This window comes from Delphinapterus leucas, chromosome 14 (genome assembly GCF_059928025.1).
Source record: "Delphinapterus leucas isolate spDelLeu-1000000601 "Yukka" chromosome 14, BTC_Dleu_Yukka2, whole genome shotgun sequence".
NCBI lineage: Eukaryota > Metazoa > Chordata > Mammalia > Artiodactyla > Monodontidae > Delphinapterus > Delphinapterus leucas.
The window spans coordinates 17,628,567-17,655,844 of NC_143142.1; the positions used below are offsets into that span (position 1 = coordinate 17,628,567).

A 27,278-nucleotide genomic window follows, 5' to 3' on the forward strand; every position below is an offset into this window, starting at 1 on the left:
CATTTCCACCTAGAGCCATTTTTACCTCCTCCGTTTTGGCTTCAATCTTTCTATGGGTGAGAGCTTCCAGAAGGACCCATGGGTTGACCCCTAGGAGCTGAATAAATGGAAATCAAAATGCCATTCAGTAACCCAGCTTTACTCACTAATAAAGAGTTTCCAGGTCCAGGTGTACCTGCCCAACTAATTGTGCTTTAATGCAAAACAGATCATATTTGGTCTTTCAACCAACTGGCTTTTACCCACTCCCTCATCTACCCCCATGCTCTTTAAACCTCCTAACCAGTGTCAGCTGGGAGAACACGATGTGAGCCATTTGGGACGTGGGCATCCGGCTGCCTCACTCCCCTCCCCCGCCTCTCCATCTCTGAGAGTGTCTGCTCCCCCCGCACCGGGGCTCTCCCAAATTGGACCATCACCTTGGCAATCCATTTGATCTCGTGGGTGTCTGGTATGGAGGCACAGCCTTGCTGGTTCGCTTCAAAACAGATGTTCCCCAGGTGTAGGACACTGGCAATAATTCCATAGAGATTCTAGGAATGTGGGAAGTGGTGAGGAGGACAGGGAGAGAAGACGGTGGCTGCCTAATTGATAAATGTCATCAGGGGAGATACCCGAGGGAGAACTCCCCGCCCCTGAATTCCAGCCTGGAGCTCACAGAACGAATGGAGTCTCCTCCTTCCCCAGATATTAAGGGAAGCCGGGAAAGAGCCTCTGCGGAGGGCAGGATGATGCCTCACTCATCTCCAGCACAAGACACTGCTATTTTGATATCACCCTGTGCCTCCCCACCAATCTAATGTTCAAATGTCATGATCCCAGATATATGTGTGTATATATATGTGTGTGTGTATATATATATATATATACACACACATATGTGTGTGTATATATATATATATATATACACACATATGTGTGTATATATACATACATATATATATTTTTTTAAATTATATCCTGGTCCTTGAAAGATCAATAGTTCAACAACCCACCCACCCCCACCCAGAAAACAAGGACAAAAAGATGTAAAAACAAACTGTTTATAAATCCTACCATTTGGTCCAGTTTGTTCCAATATAGAAGCATAAATAAATGATATTCCTAGCACTCTAGGGGATTAAATATTTGAGATTGGGTTTAAGGGGAAGAGGAAACATGACCACCTGCTGGCACCCAGCACTGGGAAAATTCAGGGCTGCTGGATAAAATGCAGAATGCCCAGTTAACATTTGAATTTCAAGTAAGCAATGACTAATTTTTTTCTTTTTTTTTATTGGAGTAAAATTGCTTCACAATGTTGTGTTAGTTTCTGCTGTACAATGAAATGAATCAGCTATATGTATACATATATCCCCTCCCTCTTGAACCTCCCTCCCCCCACCATCCCCCACCCATCTAGGTTGTTACAGAGCACCGAGCTGAGCTCCCTGTGCTATACAGCAGGTTCCCACGAGCTATCTATTTTACACATGGTAGTGTATTTATGAGCAATGACTAATTTTTAGTATGAAGTTTGTCCCATGCAATGTTGGGACATACTTCTACTAAAAAATTAGTCAGTGTTTATCTGAAATGCAAATGTACCTAAGTGTCCTATGTTTTTATCTGCTGAATCTGGCAACCCTACTGTGTAATCACCAAGAAACCAGGATGGTTTCCTCAATCCCAGACCTGACTACTGGCATCTCTGCCCTCGGGGGGCTCATACCTCAAGATCATCTTCAGTAAAATCGATGACAGAAAAGGCATTGGAAACAGTTTTCCAGTCGTTCTTGTCATTAATAGACGACTCTTTGGCACAGTGGCCCTGTTGACACAGAATTGGGTCGCTTAACAGCATTTTTATAAGGACAGTTAGGTTTATAAACACCTACTCCTAATCAAAATGATTTTCTCTACAAGCACGAAAAAGCTAGTTCTATAATGTTCTGAGCTGTGAAAAAAATGGATTTTATTCTAACTGTTTAGCACCTGACGATTTGCCAACTGCTGCTTTTTTCAAATTTATTTGCAATTTTGTTTAAAAATCTGTCTGGGAAAACTTTCAAAGTTACATATTAGTGGTATATCTTCAGCGTGTCTTTAAAAATAGGTTTTCTTGCCATTTTTGCTGAATACATTGGAAACACTTGTCTCAATAGATATCTGCTGAAACATACAGGAAAACGACAGAGTTTAAATTCAGAAAATAATCTTGACTCACTTAGCAACCAACATCAGAAACTTCACTGCAGGATTTCCTTCACTCAAGGAAATAAAAGTTCGGCATCTAGAGAAACACAGATTCTACAGGAAGTGTAATTAGACTTTGCCCATTGACTCTAGAGGCTGTCTTTTAAACCAGTAACAGACTACCAGTATCACAATTTAAAGAGAAAACCTTCTAGATGAGGGTTTGTTGTTGTTGTTGTTTTTTGCTTTTGTAGTGCAGAGTATTCCTAGTTTCCTGATTATCTGAAGATTGGTTACCTTAAAAGAGTTCCTTGTTGCGTGGGGAAAACAAAGGTGTCATACCATGAAAACATTCACCAGTGAACTGGCCCCTGTTAAATCTGCAACCTCCCAAATATCCCTGCCCACACAACTAGCAACATCTGCTCTTGCCTCCCCAAGGGCAGGGCTAGTCTAAGTCAGTCCTCAGAGGACACCTAGGGGTTTGGAAGCAGTGCAAATATACTACAAACAGTCACAAGGTTTGCCAAAGTTACAGGAGAACACGAAATCGATCAAAATAATACTGGTGAATTGCTTGAGCCATTTCCAAAGCCACTGTGGCATGAGGATCTTGCCAAATTAATCGGGCCAGAAAAAACCTGCAAGGAGAGAGGCATGATACATTCCCAAAGAGAGTGATCTGATAAGCGAATGGTTAGGAGAAGCCCTCTTAAATGGATGAAATCCATCCTTAATGGATGAAGTCCTCAAAGAGTGTAACAAATTGATCCTCTGATCATGCTATGAAAAGCCAAAGGTGATGCTCCCATACAGCTCTGTTGGAAAAATGAGGTCCTCAAAAAGAAAAAAAATCAAATTTGGTTTATTCTTTGCTCTAAGAATTAGTACAAAGTTTGTTAAGTATAAAATGAGATTATGAGATTCTTTTATCTTCCTGATTTAGCTGCATTTTTCAAAATAAATTTCCATCAAGTTGTCTTTTCCTCCATGATTTACTATGATACGCTGGTCTTCATTTTACAGTATTCACTTTACAAGACATGGCTCTCTTTCTTAAATGATGTCCCTGCTTTGTACTCTGCCAAGTGACCTCCGTTCAAGCCAGTCCCAGAGAGAAGAGAAAAATCCAAAAACCTTGGGGCAAAAAGGTGCTAGTGACATCAAACCCTGAGAGGCGCTATACATCCTGAACATCCCACACCCTAGTGCTGGTTGCAAAAAAACTAGTGCTGGGAAGTTAAATTCTGGAAGCCACTTTGTACAACACTACATCCTAGGATTGCTCATAGAAATGGTCTGAACTATTTCTGTAAGGGAGGATGTTCATTCATTTCGCAGAAAACAGTTCTCGGGATGGAAGGCAGGAAGGTGCAAAAAAAAGTCTTTTCCAAGCTAGTTCTGAAAGCAGAATGAAGTACCATAGGTTGTGGACTCAGATAGACAGTGTGTTTCTATCACACTAGACCAGAAGTTCTCACCGCAGCTGTGCATTAGAATATCCAGGGGATTCACTGAATGACATTTAATCACCAAGGAATGTTTAAAACAACCCTGATGGAAAATATTTCTACAGTGGAAAGATCTGTCACCACCTTAACCTAGTGATCAAATTCACATCACTAACAGTGAAGCAATGGACAACACGTGTCTGCTGAGATGATGCAGGATGTCTACGCAGAGCATCTATGCAGTGTCCTTACCAAAAATATTTAATCTCAATCTACTGCTCTAGCATCTTCACACTGTTAATTTTATGAAAAGAAGTAAGAGTCTAGACTGAAAGAAACATAATAACCGATGCATGAGTTTATCTTAGTTGGAAGAAACTGCTATAGATAGTATTATGAGGACAATGGAAAATTTGACTACGGACTAGTTAGATGATATAAGGAAATTATTGTTAATTTTTAAGGTTCAATATGGTAGCACGGTATAAGAAAATACTCTTATTTTTAGAAGCTACATGCTGAATTATTTGCGATGGAAGTGCCGTAAAATCGCAAATTGCTTTAAAACGGTTCAGCAGCAGTTAGATGATAGAACAGATATAGCAAAGTGGTAATAATTTTTTAATGTGAGTGAGGCATGTAATGATATTGATCCAACTTTTCTGAAAACTGAAAATGTTTATAATTTAAAAAATTATAAGAAAAAAAAATAACACCACCCTGATGTCCAGGTCTTGCTCTAGACCAATTAAATATGAATCTCTGGAAAGTAGAGCCCAGGCATTTGTGTGTTTCAAAAGCTCCTTGGGTGATTCTAACTTCAGCCAGGGCTGAGAACCACTCACCGAGATATTGGTTACTTTACCAAGATGATATACCTGCCAGGTGTAAAAGGAGGGGTCAAGAAACCAATCAGTAGAATACCTCCACAATGGTAATGAGAAAGTTATTGAACACCCCATAGAAGTCCCCCAAACACCCCGATCCCCCCCCTCCAAAGGGCCACCAGAACCAGGTGCTGGTCTTTCCAACCTGTGAGAGGTATTTATACAGCTGGGGATCTCGCTCAAGTCCCAGGTAAGCAAGGAGCTCCTCTTCTCCACCCTCTAGCAGCTGGTAGAAGATGTGGAAATTCCGCTCACCCTGATTTTGATAGACGACTCGAGACTTTTCTATCAAGTAACTGATGATATGCCCGCCTACAGGAATGCCCTTCAAAAGAGAACAAAAAATTCGGGGGAAAAAAACCCCAATAATCAAACCACTCTCTTACTGGTGTCTTCTGATGAACTGAAATTCTGAATTTGAATCAAGTCTGATCTAACGATCTTCTAGGATTAGCGTTTTCTGGGTTCCGTTTCAAAAAGAGTTTTGCCTGCGCCCACGGTCATGAAGATATTTTCTGTGTTTTCGTCTAGAAGCAACTGTTTTACCATTCACGTTTAGGACTATGATCTATCATTATTCAATTTTTGTATATGGGGTGAAGTTGAGGCCAAAGATCTCCTTATCCTCCATATGGATTCCCAGTTGACCAGCACCACTTATTGGGAAGACAATTCTATGTATACTGAATCACAGTGGTGCTTTGGTCATAAGTCTGGTGACCATATGCGTGAGCGGGGCGGGGGGAGGGGTCTTTCTCAACTCTCTTCTGGTCCATCAGCCTCTTTACATATTCTTTTGCCAACATCACACTGTCTTGATTATTGCTTTAAATAAGCTATCCAATAAAGGGTTTGTGTTCCAGGACATATATAGAACACTTGCAAATCAATAAGGAAAAAAAAAAAAAGCCCAATTAAAAATGAGCAAAAGACTTTAATATACAAGAGAGTTTTTAAATGACCAACGGGCAAAACTTCATTAAAAATCAGGGAGATACAAATTTAAACTACAGTGAGAAATCACTATACCCCACCAGAATGCCTAAAACTAAAAGGACTGACAATACCAAATGTTGACAAGAGTGTGGAAAAACCGAAACTCTCAATTATAGCATTGCTGGTAAGAACCCAGCAATGCCACCTCTGGATATATACCCAACATAAAGGAGCGTGCTTATATCTACTAAAAGAGGTACAAGAATGTTCACAGCACTATTTGCAATAGCCCCAAATTGGATACAACCCAAATGTCCAACACAGGAGAACAGATAAATGGTGATAAAAGTCGAGCAATCGAAAAATGAGCAATTCCATGCGGCAACATGGTTGAATCTCACAGACGTGTTGACTGAAAGAGGCCAAACACAAAAGAGAACAATTGTATAATTCCATTTTTCTGAAGCTCAAGAAGCAGCAAAATTAATCTGTGATTATAGAGGTCAGAACAGCGATCACCTTTGGGAAGGGGGGTTATTGTCAGAGACAGGTGGGAGAACCTTCTAGGTGCTAGAAATGTTTATATCTTGATCTGAGTGGTGGTTACACAGGTAGACTCATATGTAAAAATTTATCAAGCTGTATACATGATTTGTGTCCTTTTTACTATGTGTTGAATTTCAATAAAAAGTGAAAAAATATATATTGTTATTAAGTTTTTTTCAAAGTCTATGCACACACCACCAGAAACCCATGTTCCAGCCTCTGGGAAACCCGGAGTCAGTCTGTCGTCATCACTACACCGAACACTCAGCCAGTTACTGCTCTCTAGCCTAAGTGTCATTTTGTCACTTGGAATTATATGTCCTTGAGAACTCTGTCTACCCCTCCTACTTGCATTAGCCTCATTTAAACTCTGTGCGCAACACAACCACGCTCATTCATTATGTGTTGTCTCTGGCTACTTTCACGCTACAAGAGCAGAGTTGAGTAGCTGAGACAGAGGCTGTATGGTCCATAAAGCCGAAAATATTTACTATCTGGCCCTCTCCAAATAAGTTTGCCAACCCATGTCATACAATTATGTACACATAAGCAATATATTGTTTACTTTGGAATGTTTTCAAGTTTTATAAGAAATGGCATCACACTGACACCCAGTACGTTCTCACAACCCGTCTACATTGTGCGTAGCTGGCGTTCACATGCTCTCACTGCCACAAAACATCTCATTGTGTGAGCATCCCGCAATTTGGCCGTTCTCCTGTTGATGGGCATTCAGCTCTCTCGAGATGTGTTGGTTCTTTTCCAGTCCCTTTACCATCGTGAGCAGTGCTGTTGTGGGCAGGTTTGCACATCTGTAGGAATATCTCCAGGCGGGGAATGGCTCCACCTTAGATTATGTGATTTCAGCATCACAAGATGACACACTGTTTTCCAACTGGGCTGTACCAATGTACTCCCCGCCAGCAATGTGTGAGGGTTCCTGATGATCCACATCTTTACCAACACCTGGTATTATCAGACTTCTTAATTTTTGCCCACATAGTAAAATATGTCATCATGGTCTTTATTTGCATTTCCTAGGACTAGCACTAATCCTGGATTTTTCAATTTTTTGAGCCAATAAATGCCCTATCTCCCTTAAGGTGCCTTGAGATGGGTTTCCACTGCTGGCAAGTTCAGGGGTCCCCATGAAGCAGTAGTAGGAACTTCAGTGTACCTTAAAGTCAAACTGTATGTCCATGTATTTTCCAAATCTGCTGGAGTTGTCATTCCGGAGTGTTTTGGCATTTCCAAAAGCCTTGGAATACAAAGGGAGGGGAGACTGAACCAGATTGTCATTCACTGCCATTTAAGTCATTCAGTGTCATTTAACGTGTCACTCAATGACATTAAGTGTCATTCAGTGCCGTTTAAGTCATTCGCCATGCTCATCGAATCCCTGACCCTAACTGACATGCTCACTGGAGGAGGGGACGGGGAACCAGGAATGAAAGCCATACTTCATCTTCTAAGAAGGAAACACTATTTACAGAGGATTTGATGCCAAATATTGGGGTTGGACCCACAGAAAAGAAGGGAAAAATATCTTCTCCCTAGAATCCAATCTAGGAATAGATTAGAACTGGCCTAAGGAGAAGTAGATAGGACCCTAGGCCCTCGCTGTTCTAGAAGCGCACAGTTATTGGCCCCCATCACCAGACACTTTCCTATATCAAAGATGTAAACTGTTCAGCCCAAAGGTCTACTGGGAAAATCCCTTCAACCACAAACACCTTTTACGCAAAGAGCAACCAAAACACAGGAGAAAATAACGTGTTCAAAATCATCCAGCAAGTCAGTGAATTGCAATAGTAGAAATAATAATCATCAAAAAGATTTTAATTAAACAATAAAAATATTAATAATAAGAGTATGTGTGCTTTTTATGCATTCATCTTGTTTAGTCCTCAAAACCTCTTAAGAGGTAGGTACTACGAGTAGACCCATTCTCCAGATGCGGAGTGATTGCAGAAGCTTGCTGGTGCATGACTGCCCCAGTGTTAGTCTCCAGGCCTGCTGGACTTCAAGGTCACGCCCTTCAACCACAATACTACCCATGTGATCCATTGCCCTCTTCTTAACTTCCAGACCTGCCCATTTTGACCGACCTACCCGAACAGAAGATTCTTCTTACTTAGTGACCTCCCTGGAACTGCCCTCTCTAGGTCCTCAAAGATCGCTCACCTCCAGCACTGGATTGGAGAGTAGCAGTCTGTCACGGGCTATTTGTAGTGACTCAGTCATTGGGCAGGTCACTGCAAAATACTGGAGAATCTTCTTGGAGGCCTCCGTTTTCCCTGCCCCGCTCTCTCCAGAAATGAGGATGAAGTGGTTATTTAGCTCAGAGCACATCACGCGGTAAGCGTTGTCAGCTATGGCGTAGCTGGGGAAGTAGTGAGACAGAAACGCAAGGAATGGAAGTGACTATAACACTCCTTCCCCTGACTCTGATGCTCACCAGAGCAGAAGGACAAAGTACCCTGCCTCCCAGAAGCCACGTCCAGATCGTGGTACAAGGCACTCAGTTCAGACAGATAGCAAACCTTCACCGTGACTCATTGACTGATCACTCACAGAGTGTACTAGATATCAAAACTCTAACAATAGAAGGGTTACAGTGAAGAATTGGGGCAGGAATAAAAAGATTTTTCAAAATTTACCGATTTTTAAAAAATCTATCAACATTTCTTATAAGAATAAACTACATACTAAGTTACATCCCCAAGAGATGCTCTATTAACTGTAGGTGGAAATAACATTTTGTCTAAATATTGAGTAACTCAATAGATAAAAGATCTCGTGTTTCCTTCCCTTCAAAACCTAAAGTACTAAGAGTATAGAGACAGGAAACCAAAAAGATTTGAAAAGTTCTGTGATAACTTTAGGACAAGAGGTAAAACTAGTATAAGGGCTTTATCTACAAGATCAGAAACCAAAGCAGGAAGGTCTCCCAAGGGTATAGCCTTAGTATGTGGCTGAATTTGAAAGCTGGGTATTTCAGAAATCACTGGTGGTGGCGAGGCAGAAAGGTTCATAAATGCCTTGGGAGTGGAATAGGTGAATCACCAAGAAAAATGAAGGGAGAACCTAGATAATTAGCCCAGAAGTCGACCAAGGAGGAGAACTGGGAAATTCAGCAAAGCCCAAGTCACATAGAGACCAGGCAGGAAATTGCTTTTCTTATGGATCTGCAGCCCTGCTAAGTTCCTACCAATGGGCATTCCTCTCAGCTGCCATGACATTCAGGTACCAGTAGAAGGCACTATAGCAATCCATTTCCAAGAGAAGACACCTCTCTGGCCACATTTAGATTTCTCAGGAGTCATACAAAGATTCTACTTCTCATCATATTTAAGCTTAGATTTGAGCTGCTGATGTTTTCCACTCTGTTGAAAGGCAGCAGTTTAAGTGAGATACACAACCTAATGAGCATGCATCAATGATGTACAAGGTTGGGTGGATGGGTGGGTAGATGGATGGGTGGGTAGATGAATGGATGGATGGGTGGTAGGTGGATGGGAGAGAGGGGAAAAAAAGAGAGGTAGAAAGCGAGAAAAATACTCCTATTGCTGACCTCATTGGGTGCTACTTACACATGCGGTGGCAGTTCAAAGAAATTGACCCCTTGATAAAGTTCCATCTGGCTCACAGTGTAGATTCCAAGCTCCTGGTATGGGTTCACAGACACAAGGAGGGTCCCAATATATGTCTAGAGGAATAGACCAAAGCACTAGTGAGGAATTTCGGGGTGCAAATGGCTACAGCAAAAGACCATCACGTGCTATAATCCCCTTGTGTTCCTTCAGTGCTGGGACTATAACACGATAAATAAGACAGGTGGGGAGGGGGGTCTCTGCTGTCATGGAGCCTGCATGGCATAGGTGGGCAGACAAACAGCCAAGAGACCCAGACTGCTTCAATGAGTGTGCCAAGAAAGGCACAGAGTAATGAGTGATTGAATGACTAAGGAAGGCCACCTTAGCTAGTGGGTTTTGGGAGGCTCCCCTAAGGAGATGGCATCTGAGCTGAGGCTTGAAGGATGATAAGCCTGTCATGAAAAATGTAGGCAGGAAGGGCATCTCAGGCTGAGGGGACATGTGTGGCTCTGCATTGGAGGCCAGTGAGGGAGGGGAGACTAGAAAATGGTAGAGAGGATGTTGGGGAGGGTGTGAGTTGAGACCATGCAGGGTGTCAGGAACTGGGGGGTTCATTCCACATGCAATGGATGTCAGAGAGCCCACTCCCTGCTACTGAAATGAAACACTGCCCTGAACTATTATGTAAAAGAGATGACTTTGAGGGTGTGCACCATGATCTGATTGATTCATGTTTCACAAAGGTCTTTCTGGTGACTGAGTGAAAGCAGGGCAAGCATATATAGCTGCCATCTAAAACTGGGCAAACACTCCCACTACTGGCATTCATTTCTCTAGATCTCACTGTTGGATTCAACTAATATTCAAGCGTTTGAAGTACTTATATTTGTAGTATAGCCACTAAAGAAAGCTTCTTGGAATATGATTATGAATAAAAGTTCTAAGCTCTTATATATAAAAATAAATATTTAGGCTCCTTTAAAAATACATCTGGAGGGCTTCCCTGGTGGCACAGTGGTTGAGCGTCCGCCTGCCGATGCAGGGGACACAGGTTCGTGCCCCAGTTCGGGAAGATCCCACATGCCGTGCAGCGGCTAGGCCCGTGAGCCATGGCCGCTGAGCCTGCACGTCCGGAGCCTGTGCTCTGCAACGGGAGAGGCCACAACAGTGAGAGGCCCGTGTACCGCAAAAATAAATAAATAAATTAAAATGGTATAAAAAAATATATCTGGTATTTTCAGATTCTGAGTTTGTTGTTGCTTTTCATTTCAGAGTCTCAAAGACTGGAGGTACTCAAGCCTACATTAAATTATGCTAAAATCATTCCAACTATTATTTCCAATCTCTAGGACAAAGTCAAACAGAGAGCCGGATCACAGATGAGTATTTTGACTAAAACTCTGCATCGCTTCCATCAGTAGAAATCTTCCAAGATAGAGCACAGTTTCTGAAATTTACCTGTTCAGACTGGAAACATTTCGTTTATCCATGATGATCCTATCATCCCACTTATACTTCCCCAAACCATACTATTTCTCTTCTGCTTATACATAAACTTATAGATGAAATCTATTTCCACAATTAAAAATGTACACTCTGAGAAACACTTTGCTTGTTTCTTTTGGTAACCTTGGTTTCCACATGTAGAGTGTCATGGGCACTATTACAAACAAAATAACTATAAGAAAAAATTTTTTAATATTTTTAAACTGCTTCTGATCATCTCATTTACTCTTAGCAAAAGCTAATAAAATTAAACAATAACACACACACACACACACACACAGACATACACACACACAGAAACACTGTTGAGTGCACCCTTAAAGGAATTTACCTGAACAGCAACCAATCAAACCAAGGTGGAGTGATAAATGGAGATCTTAATAAAAATTGACCATTAGAAGCAAGGAGACCAACCTGAACAGAGCTCTGGTAAAATACTGCAGTCTTGACCCTTGAAGATTCCTGGGATATGGCGGACATCTCTTATTTTTGCCTGCCTGCCATCAAGTCCCCCTTCTTCCAACAGATTCCTCTGAGAGAACTTCTCCAGCTCTCAGTCCATATCATGAGGTCAGGGGACCACTGGCCTCATCCCTCACCTCTAGAAGTGGGCCTGGGAATAGCCTGGCCAGTCAGAATATTCCTCTACCTATGCGGATTGGTACAGAGACAGACACATGACCCAACATGGGCCAATCAGAGCCGACCATCCTCCGTCTCCCAGAAGACTTGCTCCCTTCTCAATAGCAGCTTTAAGAGGATAACGCATCAGCCTGGTTCCGCTGGCAGTCCCCTCACCACCATGCAGAGAGGCTGCTCCAGAAGGAAACCGACGCAAAAGAAAGCAGAGGGATGGGAAAGAGTCCTCAAGACATCACCCCAGACCCTAGATCTATTTCTGGACCCTGAAGCTACATAGGTTGATAGATTCCCTCTTGCAGCTTAGGCCGACTTAAGTTGGGTCTCTGCCACCAGCAGACATAAAAGTCTTAATTCAAAGAATCAAAGTGTACCTGACAGTGGTCCCTCGACACCCCCCTTTAATGCCTAACCTAATTAGAGTGATACTGTTCACGATCATCGAGACAAGACCAGAAGGGAGCCACCACTCTAGGAAAAACAGCTGAGAAATGGGTTACATTACATAGATGAGGTTCTCGCTGAAACGCTTGCGAAGGTTGTCCAGAAAAGCAGATTCACTGGTGTAGGCATCCAATAGCACAAAATCCTGCACCCCGACCTTGTCCCGGGCAGTCAGCGCGCTTTCCATGTGCAGACGAATGTGCTTCCGCCGCACTTCTTCTTTCTACAGGAAACAGAACATTCCTCAGCAACTCACTTATTCTGTCATTTTTATTGCGCGTCTAAAACGGAAATAGCAAGATCCCGAACCCTGGGGATAGTTGAGAGCAGAGATTAAATTATGCTCTCTTCATTAAGCATTTATGATCCAGTTAGGGATACAAGCAATGATAGTAAAAGCAATAACTGTAGTAACAGCGGCCGCTGCCAGGAACTGAGCATTTACTATGTTAGTCACTACACTAAATGCTTGACATGTATTATCTCTCTTGATCCTCATTCTGACCCTATGCTCTTATCATGCCCATTCTACAGGCCAGAAAACTGAGGACAGAGAGGTTATAAAACATGTCCAAGACCTGCCAAAAGGCAGAGCCAGGGTATGCACCTAGATAGCCTGGCCCTACAGCCTGCTTTCCGGACCATGATGTGCTCACTGGATGTTAGTTGCCTAAACTTCCTGTGTAATTCCCAGATGAGTGATGAGAACGTGGGTCAGAAGGAGACTATCTTGTTGCAGAGGAGTATTTCAACATCAACAAAGGACAAACTTGGAGGGTCTCCTCCCAAAGGCTGAGCTTCAGACCTCCCCGGAGAAGGTTGGTGGCAGCCCGCTGGATGGTGGAGAATCTTGCTAGGTTACTAAGGCCAGACCAGGCAGCAGAACAACCCTCCCAGGAACAGACGAGCAAAGGGAGCCAGATCACCGCTGGGCGGGAGACCTGGTGCTGCCCTGTTTGGGTTGGGAGGGCCGTGGGAAACAGCTCTCCAGGGCTCAGGTAAGCTGAGGCTGGGGGTGTGCAGAGGGAGTGGGGAGCGGCTGTGGGTAGGAGGGCTGGAGTGTGTGATGTCTGTACTGGGAGGACTGTGGCAAGGTGGTGACCAGGCCAGGGCTGCAAAGTCACTAGGGACTCCGTGCTCTGGGTACCCAGTCCGTGTATGTCTGCCCACCACATCCCACTGTGCAGCTGACGGCAGCTGAAAGGCAAGGAAAAGCAAAACATCACAAAAGGAGCCGTGAGGAGAAAACTTCTGCTATTGCAATGCCCTTCCAGCACCTTCCAGTGACAAAGACTGACATCATGCCCTCTTCAAGGAGAAATGCTTAAGGAGTCGACTTCATTATCCCAGAGCAGGTACGGAAGGGTGAATTTGGATCTGAGAGACAATAAATGGACACCTGGCACACATGGCTGTGCAAAGGTCCTAGAATAGCCACAACCATCTTGAAAAAGAAAAACAAAGCTAGAGGACTCACACTTCTTTAGATTATCAAGACTGTGTGCCAACTGATTTTTGTCAAAGGTACCAAAACAACTTGGTGCGGAAGAGGAAAATCTTTTCAACCAATGGTGTACAAACAACCGGATATCTATAAGGAAAAATTGCATTTCAACCCCTACATCAGACTACATACATATGTATGTATATTATACAATAAAATATATTGTACAGTATATACATTTATATATGTATACATAAGTATATAGAGTTAATATATATTAATTTGAGATGGATTTTAGATCTAGATATAAATGCAAGATCTGTAAAGCTACTAGGAGAAAATAGAGGGGAATATCTTTGCATCCAGAGAAAGGCAAAATTTTCTTAGGACACAGGAAGAAGTAACTGTAAGAGACAAAAAAAAAAATTAGAACTTCATCAAATATAAACCTTCTCATCAGAAGATACTGTTAAGAAATGAATCAGCAAGCCATAGACTGGCAAAAAGATGTTCATGAACTAGATACCTGCAAAGGATTTGTATCTAGAATAAAAGACTCCAACAGCTCAGTTTAAAAAAAAGCAAAAAACACAGAAATTGGGCAAAAGACTTGAATGGATGCTTCACAAAGGAAGATAGACAGGTGGTCAATAAGCACATAGGAAAGTGCTCAACATCATTAGTAATGAGAGAAATGCACATCAGAACCGCAATGAGATGCCACCAGAAGAGTTCAAATGAAAAAGACTGACGATATCGAACACTCCCAAGATTGTGGAGCAGACAGAACTCTCATACATTGCTGGCAGGAAGGTAAGGCGATGGAATCACTGGGGAAAAGTCTGGCAGTTTCTAATGAAGTTAACCAAACCTCTACCCTTTCATCCAGCAATTCCATTCCTAAGTATTTACACAAGAGCAATGTAGACGTATGTCCACAAAAAGACTGGAACATGAAGGTTTGCATCGAGTTTATTCATGATGGTCCGAAACTGGAAACAATCCAAATTCCTATCAACTGGAGAATGGTTGTGGAACATCTATACAATAGAACGGGTACAGCAATAAAATAGAAATGACAGGTATGCACAATGACACAGACATTATGCTGAGTGAAAGTACTCAGACACAAAAGACTGCATGCTGTATGATTCCATTTATATGAAATTCTAGGACAAGCAAAACTAATCGACAGTGAAAATCACAACAATTGTTGCCTGGTTATGGGGGGACTGCCTGGCCAAGGACATTTTTGGAGCGATGGAAATATACTCTAACTTGAGAGGACTCTGAGTTACATGGGTGTATCTATTTGTCAAGATAAATGGTTACAATGTTGTACATTATGATACATGTACATTTTGTTTTAAAAAGAACCATAAAAAATAATCAGGTGGGGAGAGGATGGGGAATAGGTAGAGGTAAAAATGATAACAGGATGGCAGAATGTTCATAATTGTTGAAGCCAGGTGATGGGTACAGGAGGGATTATACTCTTCTGTTTACTTTGTACTTGCTTGCAATTTTCCATAATGAAAAGTTTTAAAAAACAAGATCACCACCAGGTGTCTCCCTTCACTAGCTAAATGCAGCTAGAAGGCGCAATCACCTGCTAAGAATGAAAACGATGCATTTAGATCCAACTATATTAGTGATTACAAATATTCCCGTTTTAAATATTTTTTATAAGGGAGGCAGTATAGCATAGTGATGAAGCACAAGGACTTTGGAACATGAGTCTGTCCAGTTTCAAATCCTTGGGAAGGTCTCTTAATCTCTCCAAGCCCCAGTCTGTTTCACATCTGTAAAATGGAATATAATTGTACCTACTTCATAGGGTTATTGGTTTGAACAGAACCATGGAAAGCTCTTGGAGCAGTGTCAGATACAATATCAGCTCTGTGAGTACTGGCTTCTGTCCTCATTAATATTAATAATACGATTATTAGAAACAAGACCACAATAAAGCAAAAAAGAAATCCGCTGGTAAATAGTCAACAAGCCCCATATTAAATTAGGAGTGGGCTGGAGTCTGAAGTAATCTCTGGAGCTGTACCCACAAATATTACTGCAGCTGGATCTCTGTGGGTGGAGGGTGCAGAGATTGAAACAAAGCTTCTTTCTTATTCCAGTCCTAGAGATGGGAGCCGCAGCATGCTTACAGGAGTGAGTCCTGCAGTCAGCCCCAGCGCCTTATGCGACCTTCCAGCCCAAAGAGATTTGACAAAACCTCTTAGATTAAGGAATGTGACAATAATTTTAACTTGCAAGGGCCAAAGCACAGTCTATCCATGTCAGCCTGGAGTTTTGTTTGTCGCAGTATTTCAATTCTAATTATCTGGATTTCTTTTATCTAGTTTGTTTCAAAATACCTTTAGAAGGGTGTGAACAAACTAGAGGAGCCTAATGATATTGACAAGAACGGTCAGAAGGATAAATATTGGAGCAGAAAGGGGAACAGTAATAAAGAAATGGAAGGATTTCAGCTTTGACCAAAAAGAAGACGATTAAGAGGCTTTATCAAGAAGAGAACATTAACACCATAAATGACCAGATAAGAGGGAAATTAAAGAGTGAGAGGTCTTTACTATACCTATGAAAGAACTCCATCTTTGGGGTGATAAAACTGTAGTAGATACCACCGCGCAAACACACACAGCAGTGATCACAAACTCTGCTACCTAAAGAGCAGGTACTGGGATTCAGTCAAGCTGCAGGTGTCCGGGACTCACTTAAGACTAGGGAGTGAATGGCCATCTGTGTGCAGCCACTGCTCGGTTTTGGCTGGTTGACGGATATACGGCTTGTGTTGCCAAACCTTTCAATTCCTCAAGAAAAGTTTAAAACGTAGAATTTTATGTAAAGTCCTATAGCATGTATTTAGCCTCATGGGACACTAGTTTGCAAGCTCTGCAGCAGACACTGCAAAATAGAGCAGGCCACCCTTTGTCTTGGATGGTTTAGGTATTTCACTCATCTGAAGGCAAGGGATTCAATGAGATGCTCCCAACGGGACCACTGTCTTGGAAGCATCATGTTGTCAATGGTGATCTGATCAGATCACCTTCTACACAATCTAGTGCTTGACCCAGTGTGTCCGGGGGATGGAGGGCAGTGGGGGAGGTGGGCACAATGTGAATAAAGATGGTGAGAAGCTTTGGCAGCAACAGAAATGCCTGCCAGATATTCCATGGGCTGCCCCACATTTCCCCTTGCAGTTAGGTGGTGTCACATAACTACTTCTAGACAACAGGTTGTGAATAGAAGTGACATTTGTGCCAGACCCTTTAGTGGGTTATTAGGACTCCTTCAGTGCTGCAATGATTGAGAACTTCTCTCACTGAATGGATGAGCCACAAAACCGAAACAGCCTAGATTCCTGAGTCATCACATGGAGAAGTTCTAAAGAATCATCCAGACCCTAGTAGACTTTGTGCACAAGAAATAAACTTCTGTTATGGTAAACTTCTGAGAGTTGGGGGGCTGTTTGTTACTATAGCCTAAGGCTGCTTAACCTGACTAATACAGATGCCAAAAGGCTTTTCCATTGGTAGAATAGTAGTTTGAATGTGAACCACAGCTCTTGCATGTTAAACTCAGCCAACAGGTTTGGCTACTATCCTTAAGCTTGGAAAATGAGAAGGAGGCATTTTTTTAAGGGAGAAAATAAGCCCTTGAGTTGTAGCTTTTGAATTTTATTTTATACTTCAGAACACTTTGTTCAAGGTAAGTCATAAGAAACCTCAATGTACAAAATTAAAAAGCAGAGCCTTTCTGATTAAGATGGAAGGGAAAGTCCTTGGAAGAGAGTCTGAGGAGCCCTGAGGGCAAAGGAGAGTTTGCAAACCCCTGCATGTCCCCTGTATCATGTTCCCCAATCTTCATTATTTGATGACTTCCCTTACATTTATAGTCATATCAGTATACCACCAGTACTATTTTTTTACCTCAAATGTTTCCTTAAAGAGCTTTTTTCCTGTAAATATATACAGTTAAAGTTTTATTATGAAAAAATGTTCACACACAAAAGTATCAAACGCATACCAAACCCAATGTACCCATTACTCAGCCTCAACAAATACCAACCGACGGCCCCTCTTACTTCAGCTATGCCTCGCCACTCCTCCCAACACTGGAGGGATTCCTTCAAGGTAAGTCACAGATACCATATCACTATCTATAAATATTTCAGTAGGTATCTCTAAAAGGTAAAAAGCTCTTAAATTATATGTATACAACACTATTATTATATATAAAGACCTTCACAATAATTCCTTAATGTTAATTATCATACACAATCAGTGTTCAAATTTCTCTATCTTATATGATATTGGTATAATTGGTTTGCTCAAATTAGGATCCAAACAAGGTCTACGCATTAAATTTAGTCAATGGGTCTTTCAAGTCTCTCTTGTTCTACGGGCTCCCTCTCCTTTTTTCTTGCTGTGTATTTGTTGAAGAAATTGGACAATTTGTCCTGTAGAATTTCCCACCTTCTGGATTTTTGTTGATTGCATGCTGATGGGGTCGTTTAACATGTTTTTCTTTGCCCTGCATTTCCTAAAAACTGGTAGTTTGACCTAGAGGACTTATCAAATACAGGCTTGAGTTTTACCCTGGCAAAAAGACTTTATAGGCAGTGAAGTGTACTTCCAGTGGAAGGCACATGAGGTCTCGCTGTCATTTTGAGATGTCAGGGTTCTTACACACATTGCCTAAATCCACATTTTCTTAGAAGACTGCAAAAAAAAAATGGTAATGTTCCACTTCTACCACTTCTTCATTTATTAGCTGGGATCTTTCTATAAAGAGAAACCTTATCAATTACTTGGTTACCCTGAGGTACAGTTTGAAAAAAGAAAAAAAAAAAGGCAGGATAAATGCTTGATTTCCTATTTTCAGAATAATGAGTTAGTTCTGTAGCATCCTTCAAAGGGGACAATGAGTTTTTAATATTATGAGCTAGTAGGTTTAAATGTATTTGATATATTTCATTCCGTGGCAATTATTTACCCTTACTGATGCTAAAATTATCCGATTTTTGACCAGTGGGAACCTTTTAAGTGGGCTCTTGAGTCCTTTTGACATGGCCTTAATAGTCTTTGATAGCTTCCATGCTTATCAAATTGCCAAGCTGTTTTTAGGTTTATTTTATATATTCTCAGCCCAGACCTTGAATCTACCCAAGGAGCTCTGGTTTCTTTCAGTGGGGAGGTGGTAGATACCATAATCAGACACTAGGGGCGCTCATTGCCACTGGGTTGATCATTGTTTCTAAGGCTTTTCACTAGAGAGCAAGGAAGTTTTCTTAAAATAATACACATCATGAGTTTATTCTGATTCTACCAATTCACATACACAACTAAGGGGCTTGTGCTTAAACTCATTTTACTTATATCTCTTCCTCTTTCTCCTATCTAAAATTCCAGTTCAGTGACAAGGTCAATTACTCATTGGCTTTATTCCACAATATACACAACCGTCTCAAAATAGCAATACGAACACCATCATCAACATGATTACTGAAGACAGTTTGAAATTTTTTAAATTATTCCGAATGTACTTCACTGGGTTTGTATGGGCATATTACTGTGTTTTTAAGCTCCCTTAAAATAGTTGATTTCCATGTGGCCATCTATACCAGCAACCAGATACATATTTAGGTTAATTCCCGGTTTTTTTTGTTTTTTTCGGTACGTGGGCCTCTCACTGTTGTGGCCTCTCCCGTTGCAGAGCACAGGCTCCGGACGTGCAGGCTCAGCGGCCACGGCTCATGGGCCCAGCCTCTCTGCGGCATGTGGGATCCTCCGGAACCGGGGCACGAACCCGTGTCCCCTGCATCGGCAGGCAGACTCTCAACCACTGCGCCACCAGGGAAGCCCATTCCTGTTGCTTTATTCCTTATTTGGGGAAACTAATTTTAAAATTTCGTTTTATCATTATGTAAAATGTATTTAATGGTGCCAAAAACAAAATAAGGCATATTCAAAGAGCTAGCTCCCATGCCTGTCCCTTCCACCTTATTCCCTTCTTCCCACTGTAAACAACCATTTCAAAAGCTTTAAAATGCTAAAATTGTTTCTTTTCTTAAGTGGAAGCAAATACACACGTAGATTTGTTTCCCCCCTTTCTTAGGCATATGCTTGGAAACTCTACATGCTATGTTTCCACCTGTATTTTCATTGGGAAATCTATCCCGGAGATCCCTTCAGAGTTGTTTACAATGACATTCCTCATTCCTTTTTAGATGCAAAGTACTCCACTGTATGTTCATACTATACAGTTCACCCTTGAACAAACACGGGTTTGAACTTTGTGGGTCCACTTAAATGCAGATTTTTTTCAAGAGTAAACTGCTTTTCAGCAGTACTACAGGACCTGTGGTTGGTTGAATCTGCGGAGGATCAACTATAAGTTATAAGTGGATTTTCGACTACACAGAGGATCGGCACCCCTAACCCCCATGTTGTTCAGGGGTCAACTGCACTATAGTTTATTCAGACAGTCTAACAGTGGAAGACCTTAACTAACCTCTGTCAGCAACTGACAGAAAACAATGGCCAAGAAATCGGTAGGACAGAGAAAATCTAAACAGCACAATTAGCTAACACAAGTATAACACTACACCCAACAATCGCACAGTATACATTTAGCACATAGAGCACTGACAAAAATTGACCACCACCTGGGTCATAAAGCAAATCTCAGATTTCAATGGATTCAAATCATGCACAGCTTAATCTTGATTAAGCCTCACTGAACCTGATCAGGCCAACACTTCAAAAGAATAGAACTTTCTGAGAGGATGAAAATATTCTGCAGCTTCACTGTCCAATGCAGCAGCCATGAGCCACACATGGCCTCTGAGCATTTGAAATACGATGAGACCGAGGAACTGAAATATTAATTTAATTTTAATTAATTTAGATTTAAATAGCCAAAGTTGGCTAGTGACTAGTGTTTAGGCTGCACAGGCCTGGAATCTAATTTCCAATTCAAAGGAAAACAAAGAATGAGAAACACTTTAAAAATAACTGCTTCCACCACAATCACCTAAATTCAGCCTGGGAAATTCTATAGAACAAACTATCTAGTTTCTTCATCATTTGTGGAAGGACACTGCAAGGTAGTCTGTATATTAAAAGAGTTGAAATAGGAAAATGCAAATCAAAATCACAATAAGCCATCACTTCATACCCACTAGTATGGCTACAGTCAAAACGTCACACAACTGCAAGTGTTGTCAAGGAAGTGGAAAAACTGGAACCCTCACACACTGTTGATGGAATATAAAATGGTGCAGCCACTTTGGAAAACAGCCTAGCAGTTCCTCAAAATGTTAAATATAGACTTCCCATATGACCCAGCAGTTCTCCTCTCAGGTATATACCCAAGAGAAATGGAAACATGTGTCCACACAAAAACTCATATAGACATGCTCACAGCAGCATTATTCATAATGGCCCCAAAGTGCAAACAACCCAAATGTCCATTAACTGATGAATGCAAAAACAAAATGTAGTGTGTCCATACAATGGAATGTTAGTTGGCAATAAAAAGGAATGAAGTACTGATACATGACATGGATAAACACTATGCTAAGTGAAAGAATCTAGTCACAAGAGATCACATGATTCCATTCATATGAAATGTCCAGAACAGGCAAATATAGAGAGATGGAAAGTTAATTAGTGGTTGCCAAGTGTTAGTGGGTTTGGGAGGAAATGAGAAGTGACTGCTATAGTATAAAAAAAATTTTTTTAAGGTGGTGAAAATGTTCTAAAATTGATTTTGGTGATGGTTGTACAACTGAATATGCTGATAATAACAAACTTGAGTTGTACATTTTAGAGGGTGAATTGCCTGAATGGTATGTGAAATTATATCTCAAAGATGTGACAAAAATCAAGATATAAATGTGAAAGGCAAAACTATAAGTCTTTAGAAGAGAATGTAAAAGTTATCTTCATGACCACGGGGTAGGATTTCTTCATAATTCATACAAAAATATATCAACCATAAAGGGAATGACATGCAATCTTGACTGTATGAAAATCAAGAGCTTTTGTTTATCAAAAGATAGTTAAAAAGTGAAAAGAAAAGGTACAGGGTGAAAGAAAAACTATTTCTAACACATAAAGAGAATTTACGGATGAATAAGAAAAACCAACCGGCTCAATGACAAACAGGCATTTTGTTGAAGAATGAAATGGCCAATAAAAATACAAAATAGGCAAATTTTTACCCCAATGGAATACAGTTGCATACTTAACAAATTGGTAAAACTTTAAAAACCTGATAGGACAGGATAGCAAAAATGTCCAGCAACAGAAATTCTCAAACTCTGTGGATAGGAGTGTAAATTGGTACAACTACTTTGGAAAACAATTTAGCATAGCCTAGTAAAAGTTGAGGACACACACCCCATGACCAAGCAAATTCATTCCTCTTGTTTATGTGCAGTGAGGGACAAACACAAGAAGCACTCAGCAGCATTATTTGTAACAAGCTAAAACAGGGAACAACCTCACGTTGTAACAATAATAAAATACATGGCTATCACTATCACATAATGCTACAGCCATACCAAACAGTTACACAGAGCACCACGCACTACCTCAAGTACTTTCCATATACGAATTCATCTGAAACCTTTCAACAACCCTATGAGGTAATAGGTACTTCACTGCCATTTTTCAGGTGTGAAAACTGAGGCTCAGAGAGGTTAAATAACTTGCCACACAGATAGTATAGTTGACAGAGATTCAAACCTCAACAGTCTGATTCCAGAGTCCATGCTCTTTTTAACACACTCCAGAAGCACACAAAACAAGACTTCAAGAAATGGAAATACATGCCAGATCCTGGATAAGGAGATTCAACAAAGAGGTTTAATTCAACTATTACGTTGTGCACAGCTGTGAAAGTGAATGAATCACAATTAGGCCCATCAACATGGTTCGATTTATTAAAAAAAAAAAAGCAGCATCGTTCAAAGAAAGCAAGTCACATAAGAATATACACATACACCTGTAGTTTCATTCTGTTTTAGTCAAGGTCCCAAACAAGCAAAATTAAGCAATATGTTGCTTAAGGATACATTCACGGGTGATCCAACTACCAGGAAAACCAAGGATTGTACTTAGTATCTTACACTGGGTGGAAGCATATAGTTATTATTCTTTAAGTCACACACATACTCTTTTCCATGTATGGTATTTTGCAATAAAAATATTTTTAAAAACTAAGCTAGGGCTTCCCTGGTGGCACAGTGGTTGTGAGTCCGCCTGCCGATGCAGGGGACACGGGTTCGTGCCCCGGTCCAGGAAGATCCCACATGCCGCGGAGCGGCTAGGCCCGTGAGCCGTGGCCGCTGAGCCTGCACGTCCGGAGCCTGTGCTCTGCAACAGGAGAGGCCACAACAGTGAGAGGCCCGCATACCGCAAAAAAAAAAAAAAAAAACTAAGCTAACTTCATTTAGGTATATCAATACTAACTTCCTCAATAACTGATTCGTAAACAGAATTCAGTGTAACAATAACGGAATAGCAAAACGTGACCAAGTGGGATATACTTCAGGAATTCAATATTAGAAAATCTATTAATAATAGATCTACCGTATCAATTGATCAAGAGTGGAAAAACTATGCATCTCATAGATTCTGAAAAGGCATTTGATGAAGTTTCATTTCATTCCTGATAATTACATTTATCAAAAACAATAGAAACCAAAACAAATTCCAGAGGATCACAGATTGAAACATTAAAAAAGAAAATTATAAAATAAAATATTAGAAGAAAATACAGGTGACAGGAGGAATGCCTTTCTAACTATGACACAAAATTCAGAAGCCACAGAAGAAAAGACTGATCAACTACATAGGAAAATTTCAGCCTAGGAAAAAACATGAAAAGCAGAGTCAAAAGATAAAAACAATTTTGGAAAAGAATATTTGCAACTCACAGCTCAGGCAAATGACTCATTTCCTTAATATAAGAGCTTCCATAAATCAATAAGAAAAAGTCGAACACCCTTCCACATGCATACACCCTTCCACATGCATACATCCCAAAAGTGGACAAAGGAGATAAACAATAATTCACAGAAAAGAACAGAAAATTTGTCTTTTAAACACAAGGAAAAAATACTTAACTTCTCTTCAAAGAGAAATGCTATTTAAAATATATCAAAATACTATTGAAATACCATTTCTCATTTTTGGCAATTTGATAGGTAGAGTTTGAGAACATACTCTTTGTGAGTATGGCAATGAAATGTAATTTGCTATTATATTTTAAAAATTAAGTACACATTCTTTGATGCAGTAATTTTATTTATATTTATCCTATTATGTATGATCTCACAAAGATAAAATCCAAATATTCATCAATAGGGAAACAGGTAAATTAAATTATGGTACATGCAATACAATGGAACTCTATAAAGGTACAGAATCTCCCAAATAGGTTGCTACCATATAACGTGAGGTCACAATATATATATATTTTTTAATAAATTTATTTTATTTATTTATTTTTGGCTTCATTGGGTCTTTTTTGCTGCACACGGGCAGCGAGTTCACGGTGTGCGGGCTTCTCATTGCAGTGGCCTGTCCCTGCGGAGCACGGGCTCCAGGCGTGTGGGCCCCAGTAGTTGTGGTTCGCGAGCTCTAGAGCGCAGGCTCAGCAGTTGTGGCTCATGGGCCTAGTTGCCCTGCGGCATGTAGGATCCTCCCGGACCAGGGCTCGAACCCCTGTCCCCTGCATTGGCAGGCGGACTCTCAACCACTGCGCCACCAGGGAAGCCCACAATATTTCTTTAATAGATTTGTTGTAAGGATATGAGGTAGCACCAAATAAAAAGTAGGCCCTCCCCCAGAAGTAGTAAATAATAAAATAACAATGGATGTAGTAATAATAGTGAGAATTGGCTAAGTTCCTACAGCCGGTAAGGGGCTGAGCTGGGATTCAACACACACCTGTCACTCCCAACTCATTCTTTCTCTACTCAATTTGGCCTTTTATGTAGCAAACGCACGTGTTTTTCTATGTCTGTTTCAATGTTCCAACATAGTACTTCATCCCTTTCATATAACAGGTTTATCTGCATCTGAGTGAGAACCACAGATGTGTCCTGCATTTAGAGCTTCTGGTTCTGTGGCAAGGAGATTGTTCTGGAACCTTGAATAGATTTGCTCATCCTACTTAAACCACAAAAGAAAACCACCAGATACAATGGCCTCAAAGCCAGTTCTAGGGCTGTTTCAAGGACCCCTATGTGGTTAGACTTGAGGGGTACAGATGGGGACCCACAAACTTCTCCAAACCCCCCTATCTTGGATAGATTGTAGCTTTGGCTAAAAACTCACCACTGGACCCCTGTGCTTTGGGTTCGATTGTAGTGCCTAAAGTTGATGGGACACAGGTTTGAGAAGTTTTGGCAAAAAGAAGTGAACTGAAAAGAAAAAGCACACGGAGTTCTGGAGAAGGCACATCTCCGTGGTCTGGGTGGTAGTGGGTCTCAGAGAGGCATCTCACCCTCCTTCTGTGATGGAGGATGGGCCACAAATGCACCCTGGGTGCTGGTGCTGGGTCCTTAGCCTTATGTCAACCATCTCATCATCTCATTTATTCCTTACAAAGCCCCATTACAAAGATAATAGCACCTATCTTGATTTTTCAAAAGAGGAAAGAACTATCTAAGGCCCACGGATGGTAAGTGAGGGAGGCTTGACTCCAGAGCTCTTGCACCCAACTCCAAGCTTACCCCCCTCCCCCACGAGGCTCCAAGTGCCAGAGGGGAAAAGTATGAGATGGAAGAAAAGGATGGGAAAAAAAATCCCAAAGCCATTCTTTAAATAGAAGCTTGATCTCCTTTGGTTTTGCCTACATACCGCCACTTGCCTGGGAAGCATTTTCAGTCTTGCAACAAAATTGGAATAAGGAACATGCCCTGGATTGAGCTACGTTACTGCCATTACTACTGTTGCCTGTGCAGTACCTGACATCTGGGCCAAAGATTACCTATTGGTGCTCAACATCAGTAATATTTAAATTCATACAAATGAAAATAACAACAGCATCATGCTTTTACCAGAAAACATCAAGTAAGGGATAGAATAATACATAATACTTGCAAGGTTGAGGTGAGATTAAAACCAAATACACTGCAAGTAGCATAGTAAGTTTTGATTCTCTCTAGAAAGGTAATGTCATATGTAAAAAAAAAAAAATCGTTAGAATAATTATTATACCTTTGGTCCAGTAATGCAGTGCCTGAGAATTTCTGCTAAGGAAATGTTTCAAACAACTGATGTTTCTATGTTTCTCTGGTGTTCTCTAAAATCTACATCAAATTTACAACAGTGAAGAGTCAAGTATATTACACCAGCTGGAGAGAGTATGTATAGAGATTAAAGTAATGTTTATGAGATTATGCAGCCAATCTTTTCTCCCTTTTAAGGGAGAGCAGCAGAGTACAAATGTATATGTATACTGTGACTGCAAAATATATATGCAAATATATGCTAATAGTCCCAGACTGGACTGGGATGTGGGCCAGACAGAGTTACATGAGGTGACAGGTACAGGTACTCGGTTGTCCACACTGTTCCCACTTCTTGTGTCTGTCTGCTTTTCCCACTGCCTGGTCAGACACTGAGTCCAAGAGTATTGTTATTTCTTTTTCCTATTGTAGTACTAAATGTCTGTTTTTGCTCTCACAGCTCCTGTACCTCCTCCTCTGACTACACCCCTACCACAGGTGTGTCCTCTCTCCCACTGGAAGGTGTCACGTGGTCCAGTCAGTAAGATGCTCCCAAAAAAAAAAAAAAAAAAAGATGCTCCCACCTCCTTTAGCCAAGAAGAGGGTGGAAGACACAGCTCAGACTTCCAGATTTCTCTCTCCAGGGACTTAGACCTTGATTGCAGCAATATAAAGAAGGGAAATGGTCATTACTGACAGCTCAGTTTGGAGGTCACCTCAGTGTCTACCACTAGGGACTGAATAGCATGGGAGATGCACCCCAGGGAATCTTTTTTTTTTTTCTCCCCCGGGCGCACTGCATGCATGTGGAGCTTCCCCAACCAGGGATAGAACCCATTCCCCCTGCAGTGGAAGCGAGGAGTCTTAACCACTGGACCGCCAGGGAAGTCACAGTATCATGGAAAGATATTACATGCATTATGACAGACAAAGAAACAAATTTACCCTTTAAGCAACATGCAAATCAAAGCTACATGTTGCACATGGATATAGCCATATTTAAGGATGTGTTCCAAATGCCCTGAGGGGGAGGGAATCTCTAATTGGGAAGGTGAATGGAGGAGAGAAGAAGGAGGAAAACAAATCTGGAGAGAGGCTTCACAAAGACCACAATGTGTGATAGGAACTGGGGACACTCCATCTTTGTCACCTGCATCTAAGGTCAAAAGAAAAGAAAAAAGTAATTCCCTTTTGGCCTAATTAGAGTTATTTCTATTGCTTATAACCAGTGAAATAAGACACAATGTAATAGGGGAGAACAAATCTGACTCCATATTAGATCTGTTCCTTTTCCTGTGCTTAGTCATGCTGGCTCTGCATGGTTTGTAAAAGAATTTTGCCTATAGCCTGAAATATACAGGGTAGCCTATTCTCAGGGCTCTGACCTTT

General features: G+C 41.1%; 1 protein-coding gene across 1 annotated transcript in view; it reads right to left on the reverse strand.

Annotated features, from left to right (window-relative positions):
* MYO1H (myosin IH) overlaps nt 1-12,995 on the reverse strand; it is a 43,724-nt gene extending 30,729 nt beyond the window's left edge. Inside the window, exons 1-8 of the mRNA XM_089894595.1 lie at nt 12,242-12,995; nt 9,589-9,704; nt 8,180-8,378; nt 7,173-7,253; nt 4,659-4,838; nt 1,712-1,810; nt 420-533; nt 26-97 (exon numbers count right to left, since the gene is read on the reverse strand). Of these exons, the coding sequence (XP_089750721.1) occupies nt 26-97; nt 420-533; nt 1,712-1,810; nt 4,659-4,838; nt 7,173-7,253; nt 8,180-8,378; nt 9,589-9,704; nt 12,242-12,367 (987 nt within the window). The 5' untranslated portion in view covers nt 12,368-12,995. The remainder of the gene's footprint in view (nt 1-25; nt 98-419; nt 534-1,711; nt 1,811-4,658; nt 4,839-7,172; nt 7,254-8,179; nt 8,379-9,588; nt 9,705-12,241) is intronic.
* Between the last annotated feature and the right edge of the window lie 14,283 nt (nt 12,996-27,278).